Source organism: Sander vitreus, chromosome 20, assembly GCF_031162955.1.
Source record: "Sander vitreus isolate 19-12246 chromosome 20, sanVit1, whole genome shotgun sequence".
NCBI lineage: Eukaryota > Metazoa > Chordata > Actinopteri > Perciformes > Percidae > Sander > Sander vitreus.
This window is the reverse complement of record NC_135874.1, coordinates 29,434,251-29,446,376: the sequence shown is the minus strand read 5'-3', so window position 1 is coordinate 29,446,376 and position 12,126 is coordinate 29,434,251. Positions and strand designations below refer to the sequence as shown.

At 45.6% G+C, this 12,126-nt stretch overlaps 1 protein-coding gene across 2 annotated transcripts in view; it reads left to right on the top strand.

The window, feature by feature from the left end:
* The first annotated feature begins 2,779 nt into the window (after window positions 1-2,779).
* Window positions 2,780-12,126, top strand: part of baz1a (bromodomain adjacent to zinc finger domain, 1A) — a 25,838-nt gene continuing 16,491 nt past the window's right edge. The window contains exons 1-9 of one of the 2 annotated variants that reach the window (XM_078278277.1): window positions 2,780-2,883; window positions 3,190-3,338; window positions 7,747-8,025; window positions 8,192-8,368; window positions 8,732-8,830; window positions 9,019-9,106; window positions 10,012-10,134; window positions 11,657-11,878; window positions 11,989-12,084. In XM_078278277.1, the coding sequence (XP_078134403.1) occupies window positions 3,226-3,338; window positions 7,747-8,025; window positions 8,192-8,368; window positions 8,732-8,830; window positions 9,019-9,106; window positions 10,012-10,134; window positions 11,657-11,878; window positions 11,989-12,084 (1,197 nt within the window). In that variant the 5' untranslated portion in view covers window positions 2,780-2,883; window positions 3,190-3,225. Of the gene's footprint in view, window positions 2,884-3,189; window positions 3,339-7,746; window positions 8,026-8,191; window positions 8,369-8,728; window positions 8,831-9,018; window positions 9,107-10,011; window positions 10,135-11,656; window positions 11,879-11,988; window positions 12,085-12,126 lie in introns of both variants that reach the window. The other variant, XM_078278276.1, reaches the window with a different exon arrangement.

Here is a 12,126-nt window from a genome sequence, read left to right as displayed (position 1 = left end):
CAGTTATCCGTGAGGAGTAAAAAAATAACGCGTTAAAAAAATTAACGCAGATTAATCCATTCCATATTGACGTTTCATACAGACGAAAATCTGGCTCCACTGATATGTCTGCTCTTCTCTCTGCTGCTCTGAAACACAAACACCGCTGCATGTGATGCTAGTTAACACTATACTCAACAGCAGCTAACGTTAGCCTACCACTAGCTAGTTAACACTATACTCGACAGTAGCTAACGTTAGCCTACCGCTAGCTAGTTAACACTATACTCGACAGCAGCTAACGTTAGCCTACCGCTAGCTAGTTAACACTATACTCGACAGCAGCTAACGTTAGCCTACCGCTAGCTAGTTAACACTATACTCGACAGCAGCTAACGTTAGCCTACCGCTAGCTAGTTAACACTATACTCAACAGCAGCTAACGTTAGCCTACCGCTAGCTAGTTAACACTATACTCGACAGCAGCTAACGTTAGCCTACCGCTAGCTAGTTAACACTACACCCGACAGCAGCTAACGTTAGCCTACCGCTAGCTAGTTAACACAATACTCGACAGCAGCTAACGTTAGCCTACCGCTAGCTAGTTAACACAATACTCGACAGCAGCTAACGTTAGCCTACCGCTAGCTAGTTAACACTATACTCGACAGCCGCTAACATTAGCCTACCGCTAGCTAGTTAACACTATACTGGACAACAGCTAACGTTAGCCCACCGCTAGCTAGTTAACACTATACTAGACAGCAGCTAACGTTAGCCTACCGCTAGCTAGTTAACACTATACTAGACAGCAGCTAACGTTAGCCTACCGCTAGCTAGTTAACACTATACTACACAGCAGCTAACGTTAGCCTACCGCTAGCTAGTTAACACTATACTCGACAGCAGCTAACGTTAGCCTACCGCTAGCTAGTTAACACTATACTCGACAGCAGCTAACGTTAGCCTACCGCTAGCTAGTTAACACTATACTCGACAGCAGCTAACGTTAGCCTACCGCTAGCTAGTTAACACTATACTCGACAGCAGCTAACGTTAGCCTACCGCTAGCTAGTTAACACTATACTCGACAGCAGCTAACGTTAGCCTACCGCTAGCTAGTAGCTGATTAAACAGGGTTAAATGCTGACAGCTAACACTAAACGGTGTAAAGTGTGACTGTGTTTTACTGTAGAGGATTCAACACCGGGATGTAACAATCTGCAGCTGCGTCGGAGAAACAACACAGACGGTGCGTTCAATGAAACTGGTAAACTACAGCCTCGTGGTGCATTTGAAGTTATTGTAAATGTCCTTTTCCATCTGGTTGTTGTTTTTGTCGTTCAACAGCTATTTACTAGTGAAATAAGTTATTGTTATTGTTAAACATTATTATTAATCATTTAATGTTGACCATATGGCCTTAGCAATAAACAAGCCGTTCTTTAATGTCACCAACTGTTGTTTAGTACCTTTTTTATTTCTTTTCTTTTTTTACTTTCTTAAAAAGTTTCGGTTCAGGCACCGTTAATTATGTATGAGATTAATTTAGATTAATTAATAACAGAGTATGTCATTAATTAGATTAAATTTTTTAATCGATTGACAGCCCTAATATATATATATATATATATATATATATATATATATATATATATATATATATACACATATATATGTATATATATATATATATCGTTATTAACGTGACGTTAACGCATATATATATATATATATATATATATATATATATATATATATATATATATATGTATATATATGTATATATATATATATATATGCGTTATTAACGGCATTAACGCAAACCCATTTTAATGGCGTCAATTTTTTATCGTGAGATTAACGTTCACCACACCGGATCTAGCTAGACCGGAAACAGAACAACACACACAAAGAGCAGTAGGCTAACGTTACGTTTTGAGTGGATGGCGAGCGCGAGACCCCGAAATGGATGACGATAAGATTCTGAATGGAAAGTTTACTTTTAAAAAGTTGCCAAATGGTTCCATTGACAAGACCAACGTGATCTGTGTGTTCTGAGCTATCATCGCAGCACATCCAGTCTGAAAGACCACTTGATGGCCAAGCACACAGCTGATGGCCAAGCACACAGCTGATGGCCAAGCAAACACAGCTGATGACCAAACACACAGCTGATGGCCAAGCACACAGCTGATGACCAAGCACACGGCTGATGGCCAAGCAAACACAGCTGATGACCAAGCAAACACAGCTGATGACCAAGCACACAGCTGATGCCAATTCTCCGGCCCCTTGTCAAAGCCAGGCGACAAAAGCACAAAGCAAGCCGATCCACTTCTCCATGTTGATAAGAGCATTAAAATGAGAAAAAGAAATAATGGGACAATAAGAAATCTAGGGACATTTAGAATAGATAAAAATTTGCGATTAATTGCGATTCAATATTTTAATCTTTTGACAGCAGTAATATATATAATATTATGTTATATTATATTATATTATATTATGTGAGTGGAATTCAAGTGAACCATCCACCACAACACCTACGTCCTTCTCCTCTTGTACTGGATTAATCACTAAATCCCCAACTACATAATTGACTAAAATGTCATTTTTTCTACCAGTATGTAAATGTTTACACTTTTCGGGATTCTTTTTCAATAGCCACTGACCACACCATTTGGTCATGCTATATTTTATATAGTTTTTATCTTTAAAAAATCGTCTTGGTTGGTTTCTGTAACCCGGAGCTCTGAAGTTTCCGAGCTCTGCGAGGGTCCGTGAAGTGGATGAAAAAGTTGGTCAACAAGCCGCCAGTGTGCGAGCAGCTTTCAGCCTCCAGCGCGCGGACTTCTCCTCCACTTTGTACCGAGGATTATCCGTTCATCGTTACACAACTCGGTAAACTCCCTCATATGGATGTTTCTACACACTTCCACTGAGTGAAAGCGGAAGTAGAGAGTGTGTTTTGTGTTGTTGTGGAGTGAAAACAATTAGCAGTAGAGTCTCATCTCAGACTCCCATGTGGGCAGATTATCTCTAACAAAAGATCTTCTGCGCACCGCTTCTGCGCGGTTTCACCTCCGTTACTTTCCGCTTTTACTTCGGTTCTTCTCGGAGTTTAATTAGTTTAGCGGGAGTTTGTGTTTGTGTGTGTGTGTGGTTCTGGCTTTGTGACCCAGTTTCCCTCCTTTTTCCCCCTCAAAGTGTTGCCGGGGTGACGCGGAGCTACGGAGCTGTGAGATGCCGCTTCTCCACAGGAGAGCCTTCATCCGGGAGAGACCCCCGGCGGACCTGCGGCCGGAGGAAGAGGTCTTTCTCTGTAAAATCACACACGAAATCTTCCGGAGCTACGAGTGAGTAACGCTACCTTCACGGTTAACTGCCTCGCGCACACAGCCGTTGGTCTCGCTGCACACGACTCTGACTGACAGTTGGCCCGCTGATGCTAGCAGGGATACAGCTACGGCTACGACAGTTACGTTTAGACACACAAAAACGACAAGTTAAGTTTAGGAAACATATCGGGGTTTGGGCTCAAACACTCCCGACGAACGAACACGCGTTTCCTGGGTGAAAGGATAAAAATAATATTAATTTATTGGAGATTTTGCGCGATTTTACGTAACTTCCGGCCGTAGCTGTATCTTTTGTAGCCACAACCAAGTTGGCCGGCTGACAAACTTCCAGACAAACTTCTAGACAACATAAACAAACCAAAACTTCTACTATTCTACTAACTACTAGACAGAAAGAGAAGTCAAAGTTGTTTTCAGCAGATAAACATGTTACAAGTCTCCGTCTGGAGGCGGGAAACCGGCTGAAACAGGTGGACAGCAGGTGTACTGTTGGCTAGCTAACGAAGCTAACGCTGTTAGCTGCTTGTGTTAGCCGTTAGCGGAGTGGGTTAGAGAGCCAGGCCTGCTGTCACTGCTCACACAGTCAATAAAGGTTTACTGTTCAGCTCACCTGCTCAGGTGCAGGTAAAGGGCAGGTTACCTGTTGGACATAACGACAGCTGATTTTATAGTTTAACGCTGAAATACAGAGTTTTTTTATGTTGGTTTAAAGAAAATATCAGCAGCAAACTGCACTCAATAAGACAGTTGTAAATGATTTCCTGTCATTAGGTTTAAACTCAACAAGCTGTTTGTTGTATTTTATCAGAACACTGAAAGACTTTTAATATCTGGTTATTTATCACAAGTTATATCTTTATCTAGATATTTTACAGAGCCACGTTCAGCCCCGACAAAAACCCAACAACCTTCCCCCTATCTATTATCCAGGTCCCTAACGCCCCCCATCAAATAATAGTACCGTATGTTATGGACTATAAGTCGCATCAGTCAAAAAATGCGTCATGAAGAGGGAAAAAAACATATGTCACATTTATTTCGAAATTATTTCACAAAATCCAAGACCAAGAACAGACAATTAATCTGGAAAGGAGAGTTATTAAACTACCCAACAGCCCCCAGAACAAGGGGCTGAATACGGTAGGTGTCCTCTACGTTAACGTAACACATTAACAGTTATTAAACTACCCAGCAGCCCCCCCAGAACAAGGGGCTGAATACGATAGGTGTCCTCTATGTTAACGTAACACATTAACAGTTATTAAACTACCCAACAGCCCCCCAGAACAAGGGGCTGAATACGGTAGGTGTCTCTACGTTAACGTAACACATTAACAGTTATTAAACTACCCAACAGCCCCCAGAACAAGGGGCTGAATACGGTAGGTGTCCTCTACGTTAACGTAACACATTAACAGTTATTAAACTACCCAACAGCCCCCAGAACAAGGGGCTGAATACGGTAGGTGTCTCTATGTTAACGTAACACATTAACAGTTATTAAACTACCCAACAGCAGCCAGAACAAGGGGCTGAATACGGTAGGTGTCTCTACGTTAACGTAACGTAACGGCTCTGTTGACGAGCCTCTCCCAGCAGCACGTTGTTCAAGCACCCATCTGTGGACTCCTTCCTCCAGCTCTGGCCATCTGGATTTCAGCGCGACTAGCTTTCTTTGTTTTCTTCATTGCAGTGAGACTAACCTTTTCTCCAGTCCCTCACAAGTTTCTCTCTCACTCCAAACTCTCCTTCTGCTGCTCGATGACCGTTTTCAGCTGCGTGTTTTACTACCTGCAGTCTCCTGCAGCTTCTTTTCTTTCTCAGTTGTCTTTAGGAGCAGCATATAGTCCTCACAAGCCTAGAGCGCCTCTCGCGGCTGTAGACGGTGATGTTTTCAGCATGAAATAACATTTAAAACATGTTACATTATATATATTTTGATATATAAGTCTCACCTGACTATAAGTCGCAGGACCAGCCAGAGCATGAAAAGAAGTGAGACTTATAGTCCGAAAATACGGTAGGCTAATTGCCCCGAATATTAATGATTACGCCCTAATATAGACCTATTGTCATCAAAAATAATCAAAAAAATCATATCATTGAATGACCAACAACACATGTATTAGTTTCCCAGGTATCAAATAAAACATGTGAATATAAATTCTATATATTTACAGGTTGTTGTTGTTTTAAATACACACACACAGACACACACACACACACAGAGACACACACACACAGAGACACACACACACACAGAGACACACACAGAGGCACACACATACACACACACACACACACAGAGACACACACACACACAGAGACACAGAGGCACACACAGAGACACACACACACACACACACACACACACACACACACACAGACACAGAGACACACACACACAGAGACACACACACAGAGACACACATACACACACAGACACACACACACACAGAGACACACACACACACAGAGACACACACACACACAGAGACACACACAGAGACACACACAGCACACACACACAGACACACACACACACAGACACACACACACACACAGAGACACACACACACACACACACACACACACACAGAGACACACACAGAGGCACACACACACACACACACACACACACACACACACACACACACACACACACAGAGACACACACACACACACACACACACACACACAGAGACACACAGACACACACACACAGAGACACACACACAGAGACACACACAGAAGAGTATTCTGGTGATGACATCCAACTTGAAGAACGAGACCTACTGCAGAATGGAAATAAGTAGAAATAAATAGTCTGGGTTAGAAGGGTCTGGGTTAGAAGGGTCTGGGTTAGAGGAGTCTGGGTTAGAGGAGTCTGGGTCTGAAGGGTCTGGGTTAGAAGGGTCTGGGTCTAGAAGGGTCTGGGTTAGAAGGGTCTGGGTCTGAAGGGTCTGGGTTAGAGGAGTCTGGGTTAGACGGGTCTGGGTTAGACGAGTCTGGGTTAGAAGGGTCTGGGTTAGAGGAGTCTGGGTTAGACGGGTCTGGGTTAGAGGAGTCTGGGTCTGGGTCTGAAGGGTCTGGGTTAGAGGAGTCTGGGTTAAAGGAGTCTGGGTCTGAAGGGTCTGGGTTAGAGGAGTCTGGGTTAGAGGAGTCTGGGTCTGAAGGGTCTGGGTTAGAAGGGTCTGGGTCTGAAGGGTCTGGGTTAGAGGAGTCTGGGTTAGAAGGGTCTGGGTTAGAGGAGTCTGGGTTAGAGGAGTCTGGGTTAGAGGAGTCTGGGTTAGAGGAGTCTGGGTTAGCAGGGTCTGGGTTAGAGGAGTCTGGGTTAGACGGGTCTGGGTTAGACGGGTCTGGGTTAGAAGGGTCTGGGTTAGACGGGTCTGGGTTAGACGGGTCTGGGTTAGACGGGTCTGGGTTAGACGGGTCTGGGTTAGACGGGTCTGGGTTAGAGGAGTCTGGGTTAAAGGAGTCTGGGTCTGAAGGGTCTGGGTTAGAGGAGTCTGGGTTAGCCGGGTCTGGGTTAGACGGGTCTGGGTTAGAAGGGTCTGGGTTAGAGGAGTCTGGGTTAGAAGGGTCTGGGTTAGAGGAGTCTGGGTCTGAAGGGTCTGGGTCTGAAGGGTCTGGGTTAGAGGAGTCTGGGTTAGAGGGGTCTGGGTTAGAGGAGTCTGGGTCTGAAGGGTCTGGGTCTGAAGGGTCTGGGTTAGCAGGGTCTGGGTTAGCGGGGTCTGGGTTAGCGGGGTCTGGGTTAGCGGGGTCTGGGTTAGCGGGGTCTGGGTTAGACGGGTCTGGGTTAGCGGGGTCTGGGTTGGGGGGGTCTGGAGTTAGCGGGGGTCTGGGTTAGCAGGGGTCTGGGTTAGAGAAAGCACACGCACTTGCAAAGAGACTAAACACACACACACACGCACGCAGACACACACACACACACACACAACAGCAGACACACACACACCTGCAGAAACACACGCACGCAAAGAGACAAACACACACACACGCACGCAGAGAGACACACACACACCCCCGCAGACACACACACCCCCGCAGACACACACACCCACACACACTCACACACACACACCCCCGCAGACACACACACACCTACAGACACTGACACACACTCACACACACACATACCCGCAGACACTCACACACACACATACCCGCAGACACACACACACCCGCAGACACACAGAAACACCCCCGCAGACACACACACCCACACAGACACTGACACATACACACACCCGCAGACACACACCCGCAGACACACACTCTGTCTCTGTTTAGAGGTTAAATGTGCCCCAGCGTCATCTTATATCTTCCTCATATGGAGCAGCTGTGAGTCCAGTACTGGAGGAACTATACTTAGTTACATCCCCCTGCTGTCCTGTCTCCCCAGTGACTTCTTCGAGCGGACCATCCTGTGTAACAGTCTGGTGTGGAGCTGTGCTCTGACGGGCCGGGCTGGCCTCACCTACCTGGAGGCGGTGGAGAGCGAGCAGCGGGCCAAGCAGAGCCTGCGGAGCTTCTCTCCGTCTCTGCTGCTGCCCGTGCTCCACCTGGCCGCGCTGAGCCGCCACGCCCGCCTCACGGAGCTCTGCGAGGACGTCTACGCCTTCGTCAAAGACCGCTTCTTCCCCGGAGAGACGGTGGACGTCACTGGACGCAACGGGGCCAGGTACTGTTACGGGCTGTCAACGGAAATATGAGAGGGACAGAAAATAGTTCCCAACCCTGCCTTTAACTTCAGATACACTTAAGTATGTTTTCTATGTTTAAGTCTTTAACTCATCTGACTATAAAACATCTGTGTGTGTGTGTGTCTTTGTGTCTGTGTGTGTTAGACATGTGTGTGAGATCCTACAGGTTCACTCTCCTCACTCTAGTGCTAACGGGGCTCCAGCGGCTAACGGAGCGGCGACCGCTAACGGCCACACCAAACCTGCGGACGGTGACACCATCGTCATCAGCGACAGCGACGAGGAGAGCAAAGCCTTCCAGAGTCCTACAGCTAAGAACAGGTCAGGAGGTCAGAGGTCGTCTGTCAACAGCACCCACTTCACTAACACACTACACTACACACAAATAAACAAAACCTGTGTATATATAGCAGGAACAGCAGTACTAAACAGATGGCAGCGGAGGATTCTGGGTAACTTTTGATACTGACGAGAACTTAAAAACATCAGGTTTTCCCCCAGGTGTTTTTAAAAATAGTCAAAAGCTTAGTGTCTTCAGAGGGAGAGGTGCATTGTGGGTAATGTAGTCGAGGAATGTGTGGAATAAAAAAGAAGATAAGAGATCTCTGTTTCTGTTGCATTGATTTTCGTGTGTGTGTCTTTCTGTGTGTGTGTGTGTGTGTGTGTGTGTCTGTGTGTCAGCAGGAAGAAGAAGCCTCTGAACCCATCGGTGTTTAAATACACCGTGAGGATGATGAAGGACGAACACAGCGAGCCGTTTACGGTGAAAGCCAATCAGATCAGGTGAGCCGGTTCCCCTGGAGACCACGTTAGTTGATCAGCAGAGGAGTGTGTCTGAGAGGAGCAGCTGACGTCTCCTCTCTGAGAGGAGCAGCTGACGTCTCCTCTCTGAGAGGAGCAGCTGACGTCTCCTCTCTGAGAGGAGCAGCTGATGCTGGAGGTCTCCTCTCTAAATGTTGTGTTGTGTTCAGTCGCAGGAAGGCCAGCGTGTCCAAAGAGAGACTGAAGCTGCTGTTTAAACAACACTGTGAGCCTCAGAACGGGACCATCACCCTCAAGGTGACTACACAACATATACACATCTACACAACATATACACACAACAACTACACAATATATACACAACATATACACATCTACACAACATATACACATCTACACAACGTATACACATCTACACAACGTATACACATCTACACAACGTATACACATCTACACAACATATACACATCTACACAACATATACACATCTACACAACATCTACACAACATATACACAACATATACACATATACACAACATATACACATCTACACAACTACACAACATATACACATCTACACAACATATACACATCTACACAACATATACACAACTACACAACATATACACAACTACACAACATATACACATCTACACAACATATACACATCTACACAACATATACACATCTACACAACATATACACATATACACAACATATACACATCTACACAACATATACACATCTACACAACGTATGCACATCTACACAACGTATACACATACACAACGTATACACATACACAACGTATACACATACACAACGTATACACATCTACACAACGTATACACATCTACACAACTCTACACAACGTATACACATCTACACAACATATACACAACTACACAACATATACACAACTACATACACAATATACACAACTACATACACAATATACACAACTACATACACAATATACACAACTACACAACATCTACATAACATACACAACATATACACAACATACAATATACACAACTACACAACATATACACAACATATATACAACATGTAGTACGATGAGAGACAGCTGTATTAACATGTAGTACGATGAGAGACAGCTGTTACAGTGTTGTACGGTAGACGTGAGTTTCTATGAAAGCGTTTCCTGTTATTGATGACCTCACTTCCTGTGTCTCAGGCCTCCACAGTGACGAAGCATCAGCTGTCTGAACAGAGTTTCTCTCAGTTCTTCCCTGATGACCCCCCCATCTTCCCCTTCAGCCCCCCCTCTAAAGGTGGGGGGCGGGGCTCACCTGCACAGGTGAGAGCCGTGTGTGTGTGTGTTTGTACCACTGTGTTTGTATCAGTGTATAATCATCGAACTTCCACCTACCAATGAAACTAGTTCTAGCCAATCAGATGCAAAGTAGGGCGGGTCTTTGCCGAAATGTGAGAGTGCTGTGCCAGTGTGGTCTCCGTGGTAACGCAGCTAAAAAAAAAAAGTGAAGTTGATCAAACTTGGAGCATGTAGATCCAGCTTTAGTTGAGAAAGGAGTTAAAACAAATGGCGCTGGGCATGAATAGAGGACAAGAGGAGACGGGGGGAGACGGGAAGCCGGCCGGTGCCTCAGACTGAGGGAGCCGGGGGCTTCTGCAGCTCATGTTGAAGGAAGACGCTGTACGACAGCAGCGGTAAGACTGCTAGTCACAAAGCTCCGGTCCGTGCCCTCTGTAGTACCAGAACGTTACCGCCAACGGCCGCTGGCGCTGACCGACCGTGATACTAACCATACGTGTGCACGTTCACAGAGGAACGTGATTGGTCATTAACGATGGCCGCTGTGTGAAAGCTGTCTGAAGCCCAAACTGCCTTGACAGAGCTGTCTGTCTGCTGTCTGTTATCAGCACGGCGGGTAAACATCACGGCCTTGTCCCAGAGTCTAGACGTCTACATATATGAAAAGATAAACAATGCAACGTTTGTAATAAATGTAAATAAAGCAGCTGATATCAACATGGACAACATCAACATCATGAATGAACTAATTCACTGTTTGGATGAAGACCAAAGTAGTAACGTGTAGTTTTCTCAATGATTGGTTGTCAGTCTAATTCACTGTAATGAACGCAAACTGAAATATTACACTGTTGGTATGTATAGCATGCCCCCGGACCCCCCTAGAGGGGTAATATCCTTCTCACCTTTTTCACCCCTGACCCGTTTTCATGCCTGATCATTGTCTGTGTGTATCACTTAGTGTAGTGTGTGTCTGTGTGTGTGTGTGTGTGTGTGTGTGTGTGTGTCTCTGTCTGTGTCTGTCTGTCTGTGTGTGTCTGTCTCTGTGTGTGTCTGTCTGTGTGTGTATGTCTGTGTGTGTGTCTGTGTGTGTGTGTGTGTGTTTAAAGGTGCAATATGTAATACTGACAGCTAGTGTTTAAAATAGTTACTGCAGTACAAATGTTCAAGTCCCAGTACGGACCAAAGTACAGAGTGTGGATTGGTAGCTGGAGAGATGCCAGTTCACCTCCTGGGCACTGCCAGGTGCTCTTGAGCAAGGCACCGTACCCCCCCCAACCACTCAGGACGCTGGGCCAGCACTGGCAGCCCACTCACTCTGACATCTCTCCATTTGTGCATGAATAGGTTCTCTGTGTGTGTGTGTGTATTTCAGGCCTGTGTGCTGTGATTTCTAACGGAGTGGAAATTGTAATTTCCCCACTGGGGATCAATAAACAGTATAAACAAACTTCAAATAACTCGCTACACGTTGTAAACAGCCGAGGTGTGTGTGTGTGTGTGTGTGTGTGTGTGTGTGTGTGTGTGTATGATTGTGTGTTTGTAGGCCAGCCCGTCCCTGCTGAGGGAGAAGCTGCTGCAGCAGAGAGAAAACATGGAGCGATCTCGTCTGAAGAAGGTGAAGAAAGAGATGGAGGAGACGCAGGAGGCCAAGAGGAGAGACAGGGAGGAGAGGGAGAGACTTAAGGAGGAGCAGAGGAAGAGGTTTGAAGAGGAGAAACAGAAGAGGAGGGAGGAGAAGGAGCGCAGGAAGCTGGAGAAGGACAGAGTCAGTTTACTCTCTTTGTAACGAGTGACAGAAATATGCCTTTGACAGGCTCGAACATATCATATACGATAAACTTACAGATAATGAGATGTTTTTAATGTGACGTACAGGAACGAGAGAAGCTGAAGGAGGAGAAGAAGAAATACGCCGAGCGACTGAAGCTGTGGAGCAAACCCAGAGAAGACATGGAGTGTGAAGACCTGAAGGTCAGTGAACGCACCACAGAAAGGAGACCTGACATGTAGTTA